The 19,040-nt window shown below is 32.4% G+C and overlaps 3 protein-coding genes across 5 annotated transcripts; 1 reads left to right on the top strand and 2 right to left on the bottom strand.

Moving 5' to 3' along the window:
* The first annotated feature begins 4,910 nt into the window (after positions 1 to 4,910).
* LOC145043907 (filament-like plant protein 7) lies at positions 4,911 to 8,885 on the top strand. Of its 2 annotated transcripts, none has more exons than XM_078992677.1 (6): positions 4,911 to 5,111; positions 5,825 to 5,962; positions 6,043 to 6,187; positions 6,273 to 7,845; positions 7,931 to 7,991; positions 8,165 to 8,885. In XM_078992677.1, the coding sequence occupies exons 2-6, from the start codon at positions 5,873 to 5,875 to the stop codon at positions 8,582 to 8,584; spliced, it is 2,289 nt and encodes a 762-aa protein (XP_078848803.1). In that variant the 5' UTR covers positions 4,911 to 5,111; positions 5,825 to 5,872; the 3' UTR covers positions 8,585 to 8,885. The 2 variants fall into 2 exon arrangements, with proteins under 2 accessions (XP_078848803.1, XP_078848804.1); XM_078992678.1 differs by having other exon boundaries at positions 6,049 to 6,187.
* Positions 8,886 to 8,950: 65 nt separating this feature from the next.
* On the bottom strand, positions 8,951 to 11,633 carry LOC145043909 (protein IN CHLOROPLAST ATPASE BIOGENESIS, chloroplastic-like). 2 transcript variants are annotated; one of them, XM_078992680.1, is made up of 11 exons: positions 11,456 to 11,633; positions 10,762 to 10,846; positions 10,590 to 10,664; positions 10,394 to 10,436; positions 10,253 to 10,310; positions 10,028 to 10,186; positions 9,858 to 9,920; positions 9,695 to 9,789; positions 9,537 to 9,618; positions 9,334 to 9,444; positions 8,951 to 9,250 (listed from the first exon to the last, which is right to left on the bottom strand). In XM_078992680.1, the coding sequence occupies exons 1-11, from the start codon at positions 11,570 to 11,572 to the stop codon at positions 9,110 to 9,112; spliced, it is 1,029 nt and encodes a 342-aa protein (XP_078848806.1). In that variant the 5' UTR covers positions 11,573 to 11,633; the 3' UTR covers positions 8,951 to 9,109. The 2 variants fall into 2 exon arrangements, with proteins under 2 accessions (XP_078848806.1, XP_078848805.1); XM_078992679.1 differs by having other exon boundaries at positions 10,762 to 10,845; positions 11,452 to 11,633.
* A 1,843-nt stretch (positions 11,634 to 13,476) lies between these two features.
* On the bottom strand, positions 13,477 to 17,660 carry LOC145043910 (1-acyl-sn-glycerol-3-phosphate acyltransferase BAT2, chloroplastic-like). The gene is made up of 7 exons (XM_078992681.1): positions 17,463 to 17,660; positions 16,907 to 16,951; positions 16,634 to 16,685; positions 16,303 to 16,503; positions 14,831 to 15,237; positions 13,942 to 14,043; positions 13,477 to 13,806 (listed from the first exon to the last, which is right to left on the bottom strand). The coding sequence occupies exons 2-7, from the start codon at positions 16,931 to 16,933 to the stop codon at positions 13,591 to 13,593; spliced, it is 1,005 nt and encodes a 334-aa protein (XP_078848807.1). The 5' UTR covers positions 16,934 to 16,951; positions 17,463 to 17,660; the 3' UTR covers positions 13,477 to 13,590.
* Positions 17,661 to 19,040: the final 1,380 nt, after the last annotated feature.

Below are 19,040 nucleotides of genomic sequence, written 5' to 3' on the forward strand. Positions count from 1 at the left end.
GTAAAAATTTCATGGGTTACAAACTTAACATCTGGGTTTTGATTGACTACACACCTCCAAACTCCTAAACTCATTTTAAAGTTGCATGTTTAATATAAAATATGGTTTTTATATGACCAATACATATATTTATACATAAAATTATGGTTTGAATTTTAAAAAAAAAAACATTGTATTTATATAAAATTATGGTTTTTAATTGTAAAAAACATATTTATACAGTTTAAATGTATTAAAAAATATTTGTACAATTTTAAATAGAAAATTGTCAACATTGAACAAAATTGAAAAAAAATGATGTTCGATTTGGAATAAAAAAACAGTGTCAAAATTAGAAGAAAAAATTAAACTTAGTGTCAAACTCGAAAAAAAAAAAAGTGAAAACTTAGTGTTTTTTGTGGACAAAAAATCAATTTTGACACATCACCATATCATGTCAGAATGTCACGTCATCAAAACTGACACGTCATCATGCCTCGCCAGCATTAGTGATGGCAAAAAAAACCCGAACCCCGAAGATTTTGGGTCGGGTCGGGTCACTCTTATCGGGTATCGGGTCGGGTTTCGGGTCATTATCGGGTTTTTAGTTCGGGTTCGGGGCAGGGATTGGGGTATGAATGCCCCGACCCGATATATATATATATATATATATATATATATATATATATATATATATATATATATATATATATAGTGATATTTCATCCCTCTAACCCATTTCAACCACCGGAAGACTCTAACCCTAAATCCCATCACGTATGCCCAATTTCCCACTATCGCTTCTCTTCCCACTATTGTGATGAATTTAGTTACAATATCAGACTTTAGTAATTTCTGTTTGGTTCACTTATGTTAAGAACTTATTTGTATTTTAAGTCATTGTAAGGTTTTAATTTCTTAATTATTTCATTGTAGTTTTCCAAAAAAAATTCTGCCACCATTTTCGGGTCGGGTTTTCGGGTCTATATCGGGTTTCGGGTCGGGTTCGGGGATATTTTTAGCCCCGACGGGGCGCCCCGATAAGAAACCCGTCGGGTTTCGGGGCAAAATATAAATATCGGGTTCGGGTATGGGATATGCCGCCCCGCCCCAAAATCACGGCCAGAAAAGACCGATTTTATTTATGCTTTTTAAAATAATTTCAGAGTAATTCCTTTTGATTTAAAAGTGTTGCGGAATTTGTTCCCAAAACAAAACATGATAAAATAATATTTATCAAAACATTTCATCAAGAGATGCATTTTCATTATATAATTAAAACTCGGGGTGTCATGTTCCGATACAGACCATAAAGCATAAACGATAACATTACAAGTCATTCAACAAATATATACATATGCAGACTTGTAAACAAAACAACTTGATGGTTCATCCATCTTACGCCCTTGCGCCACTTCCTGTAATACAATTAAAACTGAGTGGGTCAAGCTTGGGAGCCTGGTGAGCATATAGGGTTTTCAACCCACAATAAATAAATTATATTTAATTTCATCAACCAATCACTATCCCGATTAACCATTCCCGTTATCCTCACTTTACGTCCCTAAAACAACATCTATCTCAAGGGACCTAATTTAGGATTTTCATCGGGACGGACATTACTGCTAAGGGGTTTCCTCAACAATAGATATCTTAAAGGCAACCATGAGGGGGATAGAGTACACCGGTGAACACATCGTTCACAACACCTACAGGTTATGAGCCTGCTAGCGTTCCACGAGACTGTCTAGAAGGAGTTTGTGGTCGTTATCCATACTCCGCTGAATAACTAGGTCAACAACAACAACAACATCGAGGCCTCTCATCTGTTTATTACACACCAACTATCTACCCATGTTCTACCTAACATATTAGTAGATAAAAATATATATTTTTATACATAGTTTAAAACCTGTATAGCATTTTCATCCAATACATATTTCACATAACAGATGAGGCATACCCACATAACACGTATTTCATATAAAACAATTCAGATCTATGAGATTGAAAAGATTGAATATACATTCACGCACATAACAACAAAATTATACACATAACACGTATTTCGTATAAAATACTTCATAATTATGCGTTAGAAGAAATTAACTACACACTCACTCGTATAAACAACAATATACTTAATACACTCAAACCATACTTGTATTATTTTTGCGTTTATGAAAGGTAGTATACACTCACTTGATTAGAAGATGATCGGACAACACTACGGCTTGTAGAAGTAGTAATCCTCAGCAGATCTGGAAGATCTCTACAAAAATCGAACTTCTCGCGGGCAGAGCTTCGGCTCGGAAACCGCACTTCTCGGGATCTCGGAACTTGCTTCGGGACTCGGGAATATTACCGGGGCTTTGGGGTGGCTTCGGGGGTAAAAACGCAGAGCTTCGACACAAAAACGAGAGGAAATTAGCAAATAAACCCGGAACCCTCGCATCCTATTTATAGGAGGCTGGAACCTCCTCGTACGCGGGGCGTACAGGGCTCCGAAGTCGTCACTGCATGCGTCATCCAAAGTGTCGACACTTCTTGCTGTACGCGGGGCGTACTCGAGTACGCGGGGCGTACTCCGGTGACTCGTCTTCGGATAAGGCCGAATTTAATAATTAAATTTAATTATTAATTATTAAATAAACTTCTAAAATTCATATCTCCTTCATACGAACTCCGTTTTCGACGTTCTTTATATCCACGCGAAGGTGAGACTACGCTCTACAATTTTCGTTTAGACTCCGTCGGCTAATTTTGACTTTATTTTTATTATTTATTTTTAATAGGCCGGGACAGAAAATTTCGTTATAAATTCATAACTTCTTCGTTTGACGTCCGTTCTCGCCTAACTTTTTATCGCTCTGATACTAACAACGAGATCTTCGATTCTTGTTTAGATCACTAAGGCTAAATATCTCTCTAACGTAAATTTCACTTTTTACGTTAATCAGCGTTGCCGGTTCTGTCGCGAAACTTCGACAAGTCATAACTTCCTCGTTATAACTCGGATTTCGGCATTCTTTATATCTTCGGAAACCTTGTTTCAACTACTACAACATTATCTAAAGATATCGAGTTTATTTTACACTTAAACTTTGACGCTTATTTTTATTCTTAATTAATCAAACCACATAATTAAGCAATTAAGTACAAAACACATAATACTCAAATAATACACTTCTATTATTTCAAAACGGGTTACAAAGGTTAACCTAGACTATCACATTGCTAAAAATGGCAAGCCCAGAAACACAGGCGTTACACATGTCTTTGATAAAATTGAGGAGTATCTGTAACAGACTCACCCAAGAACTGGTCAGAGACCTTCGTATATCGTATATGGCTTTATCTATGCCTTTAAGGTGAAAATATTGGATTATTTTGCAAATAAAACATAACTATGTTTGTTACGTTTTTGACATCTTAATTTATAAATTTGGATCGGGGAGATGTTTTTGTATTTTTAAACACTTGATACCCCCTGATGAGGTGTGATCCTTCGAACAATTGTATAATTGAGGATTAAGCGTTTAGGGTCGATCGAATGTGTGTGTGTCTGATGTTATTGTGGTATGCATATTGTTTTATCATTTTCTATAACATGCTACAAGGGAATATGATATTATTAACTTTTATTTATTCTTTTGTGTAGAATCCCACGATCGAGATTGTACAACCTATTGATCAGGAGTGTGGTGGTTTGTGACGAACTAATAATTGGTCATAAATAAACACGACTGGTTTTACCTTTTGGATGCATTGCTTTTGAGTATGTTGTAAACAATTTGTTTTTTATGGTGTAATTAATATAAGCAAGTTTCAAAAGAATATATTCCTTAAATTTTAAGAAGTTACATATTATTACAAACAATTTGTTATGGCATCACTATGTATACCTTAGATTAATCCATGACATAAAAAAGACATATGAATCTGTTTAATAACACAAAAGTATAAGATATACAATAGAACTCTCATTACCTTATTCCTTTGATTTTGTTTTCATTCTAGAATGTACAATGTTAAATTCTGAATATTCCACCAACCACCATCTATTCTAGAATGACATTTACTATTCTGAGTACAGTATTACGAAGTTGATAGGCATTTTCAGAGTTGTTAAAATCTCGATTTTGATTTTACGATCTTATGATTTTAAGATTCTACAAGTGAAAAACGATCCTTGTTACACTACGATCCCGATCTCACCTCTGTAGTTTTATTATATAGTTGAGTATGAAAACTTTATCTATTCACTCGATCTCACCTCTGTAGTTTTATTATATAGCTGAGTATGAAAACTTTATCTATTCAACTTGAAACCAAACGTCACAAGTTGCAAGAAGTCTTCTAGAGCATCACATTTTATCAATTTCATCTCAAGTTAGGTATAATCTTTTTGTAATCTTATGTCTTACTTGTACATGATCAAAATGATCTTATTTCTAATTAAGATAACTTATTCTTAATGTTTATGGTTTGTAGCAACAAAAATTATAGATGATGCTTAAGAAGTTAAAGTTGATAACACTATCTTGCGGGTAAATTTGAATATAAGTTCATTTTAATAGAATCTTACAATCACGATCTTACAAAACATAAAATAATTTTAAATAAGATCTCAGATTTTTGATAACTTTTTTTGATCTTTTGTATATTTAGAATATATATATTTTTATTAATATGCTTGGTTTGTTTGGTTAGTTTGCTAGTAGATTCTAACCATAAATGAGGTAAGCAGCATACGCGTAAAACCGATCTGCATCAGAAGTGGACAACCCGACCCGACCCGACCAGACTTCGTCACGTACTTGTCAGATGCACTCGATTCGCAATCTCTCTCACTATAAATAAAATAATAATATATAAATACTTTCTCTATAGATACATATATAAGTATATATATATACCTCTGTGTGTGTGAGAGTGTTATATATCGTACAGTACAGCTTGCAACGCTACATTTACTCTCTCTCTCTCTCTCTTCTCTCTCTCTCTCTAGAAACTAGCTCCAGTTGTGGCTTCTTCTTTTCCATTATTCTCGTGTGCTCAGCTTTTATTTTCTTCAGTTAATGCTCCCGTCGGTGTTCTGTTGACCGTCGGTGTCCTGCTGTTGACCGTCGGTAAGATCGCAACTCACATTTTTAGTTTGTTTGCAATGAGATCCACTGATGTGCATGCTCCTCTTTTGATTCGTTTCTTCATACTTTTTCTGAAGTTCAGATTTGAGTTTTAGTTTCATTTTTTTACGGAAAAAAATGATGATTCATGATTCATGAATGTCACAGCGAAAAAGCTTTGTCGTAGTAGCTGTGATCATTAATGCCTTTGTTTGATCCCTTCCTCCTCCATCTTTATGATGATTTTACATTGTTAGTTTGATTTAATATATGTGTTTTGTTTCTGTTATTCTTTGTAGTATAGTGTTATTTTTCCTTTTTGGACATTATTTTTGACTGATTTCGTTGAAAATTGATATGTTAGCAACTCGTATTCACTAAATCCTGTAGACTAATTTTTCCCCTTTTTACCTGAATCGCGATTTTTACTATTTAGAAGAAATGAAAAATACTTTGTCGGTGAATCATATTAATTGTAATTTGTCTTATATGAGATTTTAACACAGTAAGTCAGAACAATTACCATGAAACGATCCTTTTTCCTCTTTCAATCCCTAAACCTAATTGGAATTTGTAAACGAGATGAATCATCTATTCATCGTTGTTTTCCTCAAATTATCAACAGTTAGTCTAAGTTTAGTGATTAATCAAGATTAAATAATAATGTGCAATTCTTTAATCTCTATAAGTTCACCTTTTTTCTGTTATTGTCACAGGTCCTATGTGACTTAAGTTACCAAACATTAAAAAGGTATTTTCAAGCAATGGAACACAAGTCGTGGCTATGGAAGAAAAAGTCGATTGAGAAGACCATGTTTACACCTGATAAGATCAACAGAGGGAATGAAGATGAGGTACAAGGGTTTGACTTTTTTGTTACAGATCTTTGACTAAATAAATCCATACATGTTTCTAACAGCTCTCTTGTTTTTAGTTACAGGGAATTTTAGCTTATGAAGATGAACTCGAAAGAAACTTGAATATTTCAAATGAAAAGCTTTCAAATGCACTTGCTGAGATTAAAACCAAAGATGACATTGCAAAGAAACAAACTAACATCGCACGTGAAGCCATTCAAGGTCTTTTATAATATGTTTTTAAGATGAATTTATGTTTTTTTATAGTGTTCTTGTTTATATTGACCAAAGTTTGACTTTTATACAGGATGGGAGAAAGCAGAAGCAGAAGTTTTATCATTAAAACAAGAGCTAGAAAAAGCTACACAACAAACAGCAGAAAGTGAGGAAAGATTATATGGTGTTGATGCAGCTTTAAAAGAGTGTATGCATCAGCTTCGATTCGTTCGTGAAGAACAAGAAAAAAGGATTCATGATGCTGTGATGAAAACATCACGAGAATACGAAAAATCAAGAATCATTCTAGAGGAAAAGTTATCAGAATCGAATAAAAAGCTTTCGAAACTAATTTCCGAAAATACCCATTTGACTAAATCTCTTTTATCAAAAGAAAAACTCATAGACGAACTACATTCATCAAAGAATCAATTGGATTCTGATCTGAGTTCACTCATGAGTCGACTCGAGTCGACTCAGAGAGACAACGCTTCTTTAAGCTATGAAGTCAGAGTCATGGAGAAAGAACTTGAAATCAGAAACGAAGAGAGAGATTTCAATCGAAGAACTGCTGACGTGGCACACAAACAACACTTAGCAAATGTGAAAAAGATTGCACAGCTGGAAACCGAAGCACAAAGACTCCGTGTTCTTGTTAGAAAACGTCTCCCGGGTCCCGCTTCTCTTGCAAAAATGAAGACCGAAGTAGAATTGCTTGGAAAAAAGTCAAACTTTGACCATGATTCAATCACTTCAATTAAACAAATCAACTTTTTAACTGAACAATTATGTTCTTTAGAGGAAGAAAACAAACTTCTTAAAGAATTTATCACCCAAAAAACAAATTTAAATTTATCAACATCTTCTGACATTGATGAAAAGGCAAGCATGGCTGAATCGTGGGCCCCATCTTGCAAAACAGTAGGAGCTTCAGATATTGGATTAATGGATGATTTCATTGAAATGGAAAAGCTAGCAATAGTTTCAGTTGAAAATCAAGAAACCCAATTCGATAAAAAGTCAATTGAAAAACTTATTGAGATGATTGAAGGGATGAGATTATGTGATAAAGCTTCAGAAACATCAACAACAGAAGGATACACAGTTCGTGTTCTTCAATGGAAGACATGTGAGCTTAGTGGTGTTGCTGAATCGTTTGTTAAAACTTGTAATGGTTTGTTGAACAGGAACGTTGACTTTGAGAAATTTGTCAAAGAGTTGACTTTGACTTTGGAATGGATTGTGAACCATTGTTTTTCGCTTCAAGATGTGTCGAGTATGAGGCATGAAATGGATAAACGATTTGATTGGGGGGATGAGAATCGTGGTGAGTTTGAAGAGGTTAAGAAATTGAAAGATGATTTGGATAATTTGGAACAGAAATTAGAATTGGAAGTTGGGAAGAGTGAGTTGTTGGTTATGAAGGTTAAGGAATCGGAAAAACTGATTGAAAATTTGGAATTGGAATTGGAATCTTTGAAGGTGTCAAAGGAATTGGATATGAAAGTGAAAGAAGATCTTGATGAACAGTTGATTGAAGCGATTGGTGAGTATAATGAGATTTTTGAAAAATCTATGTCTATTGAAGGGCAAGAAAGTAATAACACTAGCTGTAATCAAGAACTTGAATCCGAAAATCTTGATCAACAATTCATGGCTGAAAGGTAATTTTTTTTCATTGTTTATCAAATATAATTTACTTTTGTTTTCCGATTTTACATAACAACATTTTTAAATGACTAATTTCAGTGTGATAGAACGGGATATACAAACAATTGAGTTGAACGAAGATGAAAAGAGACTTCAAAGTGTAAGTTATCATTCATTTTATAACAAGTTAGGACTCACGGTGATTTCGTGAGTCCTATTTATCAAATCTCCAGATGATCTGATCTGTGATCAGATCATCATTTCTTTTGAGGAAACCTCAAATTTCGTGTCGGCGACAATTATAAGTTTATAACACTAAAAAATTGTGTGCAGGAGCGTGAAATAATAGCGGCTTCAGAAAAATTAGCCGAATGCCAAGAAACAATTTTAAACCTCGGGAAACAATTAAAAGCATTAGCTTCACCAACAAATGCATCCGTTCCCGATAAAATTATATGCAACCCGATTTACGAAGCTCCGCCACCACCACCATCACCGCCGCCCCCCGTAACCGCCACCACGAACCACCACCGGATTTCTCTTCTCGATAAAATGATGGCGGAGGATGCGGCAAAAGCTATCGAATCCACGAAAACAAAATCGTCATTTGTAGGTGTAAATGGGATTAATGGAATAAAACGTCAAGAAGATGAAGATGCTTTGGTGAATTTTTTGTCAATTGTTCCAAGTAAGAAGAAGAAAAGTGGAGTGTTGAGGAAATTGCTTTGGAGAAGGAAGAAAAGTAACAAGTGAAATGACGCTTTTGTCCTCCTAGTTGACATTTTTGGCATATGGTTTGCATATTATTATATGACATACGTATGTAAAAAAAAAAATTATAATAACAGTAGATTATGTCAAATTGAATGTAATTAGGAGGATATACTTTAGTTGTGTGGGTTGGGATTTGGGAATAATGTGATTTGGCTTTTGGTTGGAATCCCTAAAAGATATAGAAAGAAGAGAGATGGATTTTTGTTGTAATGTGACGCATAACTGTAACCTAAAGAAATGGGATTTGCTTTTGAATGAAGATCTAAAACTTTTACATAAATTAATGGTTTCTACATTTTAAAATATATAATTGTTACTTTGATAAAGGTGGAAGCAAACAAGCAATGTATCTAATGATATTCTTATATTGAGAAATAAAATGTGCATCATTACTCCAAATAAATATAAAGATCTCTCAACCATGACTATCATTATGTATATTCCTCAAAAAAAAAAGTTACAACATGACTCTACATTCTAAATATAGAAAGTCGAATTTGATTATTAATTTCTATATTTGATAAATGTCGCAATTTCTGGAAGCCCACCCTCCTTATAACATTCAGCAATCCGTTCCATTTGTAGGTCCCACGTGCCCTCAATCGATGCCAAATCCAGAAGAAAAGCAGCTTCATCTAACGAAATCTACACTTACAATTTTCTCAAAATTCAATTTACTAAAAAGGGTATTTTAGACATTTCATTTTTTTATAACAGGGTTTTGTTACCTGGGCAGCATCTTTGCCTTTCATTAAATCTTCTTGTTTCCCTTCCTCTGAGACCTTTTCTTTTATGAATTCAATTTGTTCATCATCCCATTCCGCCATGTCAGCAACTTCCTATATATTTAAATTAACAAAATAACAAAAATTTCAATTATATATATTATTATATTTACAAAAAAAAAAAAAAAAAATTCTTTCAACCAAACCTGATAGGGACAACCTAAAGTCCACCATGGCGACTTCAATGCACCTCTTGCAGCATCTTTGGCTTCTATTTTACGTCCAACCCTAAATATTCCAAAATTAACACAAGAAATTTTTCATATAACACAAAATAAGAAATTATTATAAAATTTTCTCATACTTGAGCAAAATCTCAGCATTAAAAACAAAAGGGCGTCCAAATCCAGGAAAATGCTCCTTTTTGGTGTAGAATTCTCCAGTCACCATTGCTGAAACCTTTTACCAATGGCAAAATAGTCAATTTGGATATATATTTACAGATAGGGGCAAAAAGGGTATCTTACATGATCTCCTTTCTTGAAATGATCCATCACTTTACGTTCCAGGATGTCTGGAAAAAGGCCAACCTGTCGATAGAATAAGGATCTGTTTTAATTGGGTGGAATGGAATGAGCCATTCCATTCCTTTCCTGATTCCATCATACCAAAAACTATTGTCTCACAGTAATAGTACCTTCTGAAGAAGGTACACATCCAAATTTGGATTGCGTGATTTACCAAAATCGCCCTTTGTGTAGAGTTTTTCACCAACTTCACCTGAAGCATGAAACAGTTCATTGATGCCTCCATTAGCATCCTCTTCAACTAATAGTCTGTGAATATATTGGTCTACCTGAAATTAATCATGTCAAATAATCTATCTTTAACTTATAATAAAAGGGCATTATTGTAAACTCACATTCTTGGCCAAAAGCCAGACTCCATAACTACGGACCTCCACCACTGGCATCTCCATTCTGTATGTGAGAAGCTCAATTACATGAAAAAAAAACAATCCCCACAACGAGGGGCAAAATTGTAAAATTGTAAAATTCCTTACCCAGGTGGAGCAGTTGGCCATCTCAATAATGCTGTTACAGAACCTAGAAATTGGAAAAACAAAATATATATATATATATATATATATATATATATATATATATATATATATATATATATATATATATATATATATTAGTTTTATTAGATTTCACTTTTTTAAGTGTTTAGATTTGATACAAAAACAAAATACAAACCTAGGCTGTTTTTTGATAGAGGGATTGCTAGGGGAATCATCCCATGTTTCATAGCAGGGGAGATTATAGATTCACCTGTCATAAAGCAATGAAAATGGCAGGATTTTAGGGTTTCTGATAAGTGATTGAATTTAGATATGATGATTCATGATTCCAAAGGTTTTACTTTTACCTCTCACCTGAAGCATCTTTAGAAGGTGATGCAGGTGTTCAGGAGGTTGAGCTACAGCAATGTCCTTTATAAAAGAAACATGATCTGCACATTTAAATTGGGATAGAAATTATGATCAAAGAAGTCTTCTCAATTTGCCATTTAATTCACAAGAAAACATTATGAACCATAGATTTGATAACTACATACATATCAATTATATACTTGGATGAAGAAGACAATTAATGATCAGAATCTGAGTCTGATCAATATATATCAAATGATTACATAAACCACATGAATGGAAGAATCATTCCTCTTGTTAACTATCATATCAAGTATCTGTATCACTACTTCTATTGAGGAAATTTATATTGGCAAAACTGACACTAGATACAATAATGAAATTTATTCATGAGTTCAATGCATTCTTTAGATACCTAAAACACTCTGCATAAAATTACTACAACTTTCAACTCTCAAGTCGCAAACAGTAACGAGTATGGCGAAACAAAATGCAAATTCCAAACTTCCAACTCACAAATCGCCAACAATGACAAGTATGATAAATTAAACTAACAAACTCCGTTATCGATCGTAAAAGTTTCGGAAACGCTGATAGAAACGATAACTATAGCTCCGATGTGCACATTATCAGGAAAATGATTCATAGATGGTTTGAGCTTAGAGTAAGAGCAGGAATCACCATACCAGAAGAAGAAGAAGAAGAAGAGTAGCATCGAAATGTGGCACTGCGGCGGCGACTGAGGAATAGCGTAGGCAGAGCAGCGGCGCGTGGAGCTCCGAACACCAATCCACCGCCGGCTTTCATTATTCTCCTCCGGATTTAATAGTTGAACCAAAATTCACAACCAAGTGTTCGTTTTTCTGTCGTCGCGGCTGTGGATAAAAGACGCATAGACATGTAATGACCCGATTAATAATATCGAGTTGGGCTTAAGCCCAATTTCAAGGCCCATGAATCATGAGTGCTTTAATATTCCAGCTTCACTGCTTAGAAAGGAGTTTTTTTTTTTTTTTAATTACCTAAATTGATTAAAAAAAAAAAAATAGTTATTTAAATATTAACCAAACGAAAAATAAGAGTAAATTATACGAATGGTCCCTATGGTTTGGGAGAATTTGTGTGTTTTGTCCATAATTTATTTTTTAACTCGGATAGTTCATATTGTTTATTTTTGTTGCGCGTTTAGTCTCTGTGTTACCTAAAAAGACTGTTGTGTCCTTATTAATTTATTTTTCTAATTGTTTTTCTTATATAAGTTATTTTTTATATATTTAAAAAAATAATAAACTCACATCTCATCACTATCCTATCTTTCATCCTCCTTAACTTCTATTTCTTTTCCAACTTTAGTGACATCGACGTTTTCACCATCTATTTTTTTCGGTTCTTCAACTCCGGCGAATCAACACCACAATCCACTAAATATGAAGAGAAAGTGGGTTATGTGTTGGTTCGCCGGGACACCAACCATAGGGATCATTTGTGTAATTTACTCTTACTTTTCGTTTTGTTCATATTTGGCTAACTTTTTTTTTACACATCTAGGTAACGAACTTGTTGAAAGTGTTCGCATATGACCATTATCATCTGTTGTAGCCGGATGTAACCTATTATAACATTTTATAATGATCATATGTGAACACTTCCAACAAGTTTGTTATCTAGATATGTATAAAAAAATAGTTATCCAAATTTGAACAAACTGAAAAGTTAATTGCCTTAATAAATCATATTCCCATAGACAAATACATTTGAATGTTGAATGCTATCTAAATGGCAAATAAAGCTGGAATGACAAAAGTAGCATTTCTTTACTAAAAGGGATCAATTTTTTGACTTTATTCTTCAAACCGGTTTTTCCAAAATGCATATCGGCTTTAACAACAATTTTTAGTCAAAAAATTTGTAACCAATAGAATTAAGTTAGAATCGGTTTTTTATCTAGTTTTAAAACCACTTCTTTATCTGGTCTTAGATCCGATTTGGGGTGTAATTATTCATATTAGAACCAAATCCAGCTACTTAGAATCCGATTTTTTTTCTCAAGCATTTGGCTTTTTCCTCAAACCACATCGAAACCGGTTTCTTGTGCAATTCTAGAGGTGGAGGGTTGAGGTTGGGGTCAAAATGAACATCTTATTTATTGATTAGTAATAAAAATTATAATAATAACAATTGAGAAAAATATAAAATGAAATACAAGATTTACATGTATTTAACGGGCTATAAATTATAATAAATGATAAAGTTAGTGCCCATAGAATGACCCGTGATATTTCAGGAATCCATAAATTACAAAACCAAACTACTAAACTATATAAAAACACACAAATATTTAAAAAAAAAAAAATGATTTGGTTTTTATATTCATCATCATTTTAATTGAAGAGAGAATATCACAATCAAAACACCTTTTCTTAAAAGTAGAAGTATCACCTCCTTTAGCTTATATTTTCATCCTTGATAAACTAGAGTAGTAACATAACTTTATTGTATGTCATTTTTACACTTTTTACTCCTACTTTTGTCACTTATACCAAAACGTAATTGTCTATAAATTCTTACGTTACACATTGTTGGATTAATCGGTTGAAATTTTAGTTTTAGGAATAATATGAAATTTTACTTTTGCATTATTTGAGTCTATACTAGATTTATAATTCTTCTAGTATAAAATAGGTGTAAGGGTCATTAGTTTTAATTCGATTCAAGTACTTTCGTTATAATAAAAATACTTTGTGTGCATTTCGTTTCTCCCTTACATAAAAAAATTTCTACCCAAAGGATGTGAAGACAATTTCTTCTAACTTCTAAGTAGAGTTTTAACCTTGGTTAGTAAGCTCGTTTGTAATTACATTTTTGACCTCATTGCATAGACTATCGGGGTTATCTCCTTGTATAGATGGATGGATGATAATTTTCACTGATCCAGGGTTTAATATAGTCTCCATGCCAGCTGGCATTATTTTCCCAGTTCCAACAAGAGTGATTGGAACCACTGGTACTCCGGTTTTTGCTGCAATACTGAATGCACCTTTCTACATATAAACAAAAAAGGTTTAAAATTTTTCATCAGTTTTAAGGATTACAATATTAAATCATTTTTGTTTATTTACTTTTGTACACATATATACAAAAAAAAAAAAAAATGCTATAATTAATTAATTATACACCTTGAATGTGCCCAAACGTCCATCCTTACTCCGAGTACCCTCGGGAAAAAAGAAAACGGATCCACCATTTTTAACAAGCTCCATGCATCTTTTTAAAGTTTGCTATGCTCACCAAAAAAAAAAAAAAAAAAAAAAAAAAAAAAAAAAAAAATCAATTAAACATATTTCAAAAGTAATAATAATAAGACAAAATTACACGATTGGTCCCTGTGGTTTACCACATTTACCATGCTGAAGACAACTATGGAAACGTCTACACGCTTGGTCCCTATAGTTTTGTCTTCTTGCATGATTGGTCCTTTACCCGTGTAAAATGACTTTTGTACCCTTTTAATTTAATTTAAATCTTTTTTTAATTTAATTGAAAAACAAATAAATAAACCCAACCCCCCTCGTGGTGGTAGATGGCGGATGGGCTTATTTTCTAATAAATAAAACATTAATTTAAAACCAATAATAATAATAATAATAAAAGGGTTTTATACAGAAAAATCTCATTATTTCAAGAAATCTTTTGATGAAGTCCTAATTTATTTTTGAACAAGATAGTCCCAATTATTTAATTTTACACAATAGTCTATCATTTCCTGTTAAAATAAAAATAATGATTTTTTCGTTAATTTTGGCAAAATATTAAATAATCTGGACTTTTCAGTTCAGAAAAAAGACTATAAAAAAATTTCTCAAAATAATGGAACTTTTCTGCATTAATTAAAAAAAAATTAGATTAGGGGTAAAAGAGTAATTTCAGATCACTTTGGTAACAAAATGAAAACCAAGTGCGTAGAGGTTTCCACAGACCACCATAGTTGTCCTCAATATGTTAAATCTAGTAAACCACAGGGACCAATCGTGTAATTTTGTCAAATAATAATAATAATAATAATACCAATTGGCTCCTGCTGTCCATACGCTTAAGGGGAATAAGACCCATTAAAAACATGGCCCACCCAACAACAGGAAAAAGGAAGATTGCAGTCTTGCTAATGAACTTGAGGTTTCTGCCTAAAGTCAGAAGGGCATAAATGTCCAAAAAACTCTGGTGATTTGAGACATATACAGCTGGAGAATTCTTCGGGGGTAGATTTTCAAATCCCTGAATCTTTACTTTAAAAAATGGATAAACACTCATACGTGCCCAAATTTTGGCAATCAAATGATGAAAGTTTCTTTGGTATCCATCTCTTAACACCACAAATGGATGTGATATCACCATTAACACAAATAAAAATAAAGCAATAATTGATGTCACGCTATAAAAGCAAACCCCTCTAACTTTTGAGATCAATTGGAACTCTGCATATAAAGGAATTTTCAAAAAAATAAATTGTTAAATGAAAGAAATAGCAATGTACTTTTGTATCATTGTATTTTCGGTTTTTTTTATTCTTATTAAAGCAATGTAGTTTGGAAATTTTACTAAAGTTATTGTATTCTATTTTGAATTTTTTTTTTCTTATCATAGCAGTGAAAATTGCTTTGTATTTATTTAGATAAGGCTTAATATCATTAAAGACCTTATATTTTGTGTTTTTTACGGATTAAACCTCAAGTTCTGTATTTTTTTTCAATAAAACCCTCAACTTTGTCTTTTTTAGGGTTAATCTAAAAAAATAAATAAATAAATAAATAAATAACCATTAGATTTTGTGTTTTTTCCGGATTAAACCTCAAATTTATTTTTGCCTGAAAAAGACCTCGTATTTGTTCATATTTCCCAAAAAAGCCCTCAACTTTGTATTTTTTTCCAAAAAAAAACCTCATCCTTCTAAATGTTTTCAGATAAACCCTCAACTTTTTAGTTTTTCTCGAAAAAAAAACCCTCAAATTTTATAATATTTTGGAATAAAAATGAATAAAGGGCTAGATTGGAATATATATATATATATATATATATATATATATATATATATATATATATAATACAAGATTTTTTTCAGGAAAAAAATAAATTTGAGGTTTAATCCAGAAAAAACTCAAAATATAATTTGAGATTATCCTTTTTTTTACGAATAAAAACCCTCAACCTTCAAACTGTTTCCTAAAAAACCCTCAACTTTTTTTTTCCGAAAAAAACCTTATGTTTACAAGTTTTTCAGGAAAAAAAAGGCTAAAAGGGTCAGATCGAAAAAAAAAATGAAAAAATGCAAGGTCTTTTTCAAGTAAGAAAATAAAATTGAGATTTAATCTGGAAAAAACACAAAATATAAGGTCTTTCATGATAATACAGCTAGAATTGGGTATATTTGTCAAAGTACATTGTTGCAATAGGAAGAATCAGTTATTATGATGATATAATAAACAAATAAATGAAACTACATTGCTATTTCTTGTAACCCAAAAAGTAAAACGGGAACATACCTGACAAATGATATGCAGCTGAAGTGGATCCATTTCCAGCAATTTCTGATCTAACTATCACAGATCTCAAAACTTTATAAAAATTATGCAACTTATGATGATGACTTGTTTTGCAAGAAAACATTTCATCCTGATATAAAATCCGGGGAGACAAATGGGCTCTTTTTCTTTTATCAAACATAAGGCTTTGTTGAATACCATCTGCATAAAAAAAACATCAAGCATTAAAAAAAAAAAAAAGCAAGAAATAGCAATGTACTTTCATTGATTTGTTTATAACAGCATCTTACTTTCATTTGTTTCAGATCAAATATTTCAAAAGGTTACTTACAGTTTTTAGAACATTTTCCCACTAAGTCTTTATATGGAAACCAGTGCAATACCTTATGAACAAACAACAATTGAAAAAACAATATCAAAAAATAGATAATTAGATTATAAAGATCACTTTTAGGAAGCTAAAAGTTAGCTTCCATTAAAGCATTACTATCTCAATGACAATTACTACTAACAAACTATAACAATCAGATAGTGTAATATAATTGATAAAGTTAAAATTCTGCAGAAGGAGTGAGATAAAAAGAACATAGGAATATATATTTACCAATTGAGTAGATGAGGAGTAAGCCATTTGTTCCTTCTTATTTACCTATATAAAACAAAGAGTTTAGCATAATAATAACTTGCTAGCTAATGAATTTAATTGTTTATCCAAATTTGTCGCAAGATTGCAAATATTCTGTAAGTTGAATGAAAAATATAATGCAATCGGAGTTCCAAAATCCAAAGCCACTAGAGAAAGAGGAAAATTGTATGAAAATTGGATTAATATCCGAAAATCCACAAGGCTCTAGTACCTCCGATTAAATTATGAACATCACTGGTATAAACAAAGTGAACAATGAAGTAAAAAAGTAAACTCTTACGCAAATAACTCAAATTTGATACAGAAATGCTACTTAATCAAATCACGTATGTTTTAAACTTGAGTTCTACCTAACATGATGATGAAATGAAAATTATCATTATCAATATGCATAATAATGGTCAAGTTAGAGATTTCTATAAACATCAGTCAATCATTAGGGTTTCAAAGTGAGCTTAAATGTGTGTTTAACGATGAAAATCAAAGAAAATAAGCCATGGATTTTTAGCCTTACAGAAAGCAAGGTATCAAGACAAATAGTTATATGCTCGGTCTCTGGTGGAGCTGATTAGCGACGTTTTACCGTCGCCGGAGCAGATGTTGTGAACCTGAATGGCTTGAAGGTTTGTAGAGCAGAAGAGGTGTGACGCGACGCCCGGTGATACGTATGGGCTGGTATGTCCGGTGATCATATCAATACAATTCGATTAGATTTGGGTATCCCTCGGCAATTTAATAGTTAAATATTTGGAAATTACAAATAAAGCCAAAAAAAAAAATTAATGACTTAGTTAATTTTAGCCGAAATAAAGCCGAAAAAAGTTTAATGACTTAATCAATTTTAGCCGAAATAATTTGGGTTTTCATCAAATAATCTAGGCCATCAACAAATTTAGTTATATCGTTTGCAATTTTTTTTATGGACTGTGAAATCGTCTCATATCCATCCTAATATTATGTAAGTATAAAAAATGTGAGTTTTTATAATTTTTTATCCGCAATGCATTATTATTTTTCTGTATTTCATATAACTCAATCGATTCTTTCCTACAATGCATGTATTTAAGTATGTATTTAAGAAAATTACAAAAGTTAATTTATAGTATGTATTTAAGATTAGAAAACTTTTATTTTTCCCATTGAAGAATTCAATGGTCATTAAACTTCAAATTCATTGAATGTCAATGTGACATCTCATTATGATATAGTTTCATTTATTGAATGATAACTAGACTTATCACCTCATTCAACCCTCCTATTGAAATCACCATTGTAGATGCTCTAAGAGCCATCTACGATTTCCTCATGTCTAATCGGTAACTTTAGTAATTTGTTTATGTTCACAATAAAAGTCTGTCAATTTGATTATGATTACGTACATTTTAACTATGATTTTTGAAATGTTGATTATGATTTTGTAAATTTCACTAGTTTTTCTATAAAGTTAGAGAATAAAAACTATTAACCACAACATCAATATCAATGTTATTGTCATTGTATTTTTCTATTATATTTGTACTAAAATAGTATGAGTTATAGTGACTATTTTGTTTTAGTTGTAAGTGTAGGAGTATTAGGGTTTATGTTTGGCATCTGGATACCCCTTGGATTGTCTGAATACTTTCCGAATTGATATTTCTACCATATAATCCAAGAGGACACTTACAAATCTAGGCATATAAATCGCAAGCCAAATTGTTAGAAGGATTTTATGTTCGTCTGAAGAAGAAAAGAGCTAATGATTTTCGTCTGTTACTTCTTAAAGAGAATAGTCCCCCATTTTAGCAAGTAAGTCATGGAAATCCGAATTTTAATGAGGATTTAAGGTTTCCAAAACTAACGAGTTTCGTTAGTTTTACCATAATCACCTTCAATAATTTGACTTTTCCACTATTTTCTTATATGTAAAATCCAGAGACCTTTTGGGGCGCTGCCTCTCGAACCTGCCCACTAACCTAGCAGTGGGACCCCAGCCAGGGGCTCTGTCCCTTGGACCCCGCTAGAGGCGCTGCCACTATGGAAACCCCGGACCCCCGACGACCGAGCGAATAACTATTTGTCTTAAAACCTCGGACCGTCGACGACCATGTGT

Source organism: Lactuca saligna, chromosome 4 (assembly GCF_052625555.1).
Source record: "Lactuca saligna cultivar CGN05327 chromosome 4, ASM5262555v1, whole genome shotgun sequence".
NCBI lineage: Eukaryota > Viridiplantae > Streptophyta > Magnoliopsida > Asterales > Asteraceae > Lactuca > Lactuca saligna.

Bases quoted from the DNA above. Each gene is read 5' to 3' on its own strand.
- LOC145043909 (XM_078992679.1), bottom strand. From the start codon at position 11,572: ATGAAAGCCGGCGGTGGATTGGTGTTCGGAGCTCCACGCGCCGCTGCT. The intron at 10,665-10,761 runs GTAAAAGTAAAA...GCTTTATGACAG, and splicing joins AAAGATGCTTCAGGTGAGAG to GTGAATCTATAATCTCCCCT. The intron at 9,251-9,333 runs GTAACAAAACCC...TTGTAAGTGTAG, and splicing joins AAGGCAAAGATGCTGCCCAG to ATTTCGTTAGATGAAGCTGC.
- LOC145043907 (XM_078992677.1), top strand. From the start codon at position 5,873: ATGGAACACAAGTCGTGGCTATGGAAGAAAAAGTCGATTGAGAAGACC. The intron at 7,846-7,930 runs GTAATTTTTTTT...GACTAATTTCAG, and splicing joins CAACAATTCATGGCTGAAAG to TGTGATAGAACGGGATATAC. The intron at 7,992-8,164 runs GTAAGTTATCAT...AATTGTGTGCAG, and splicing joins ATGAAAAGAGACTTCAAAGT to GAGCGTGAAATAATAGCGGC.
- LOC145043910 (XM_078992681.1), bottom strand. From the start codon at position 16,933: ATGGCTTACTCCTCATCTACTCAATTG. The intron at 16,686-16,906 runs GTAAATATATAT...TTTGTTCATAAG, and splicing joins ACTCCTCATCTACTCAATTG to GTATTGCACTGGTTTCCATA. The intron at 15,238-16,302 runs GTATGTTCCCGT...CTTTATATGCAG, and splicing joins AGCTGCATATCATTTGTCAG to AGTTCCAATTGATCTCAAAA.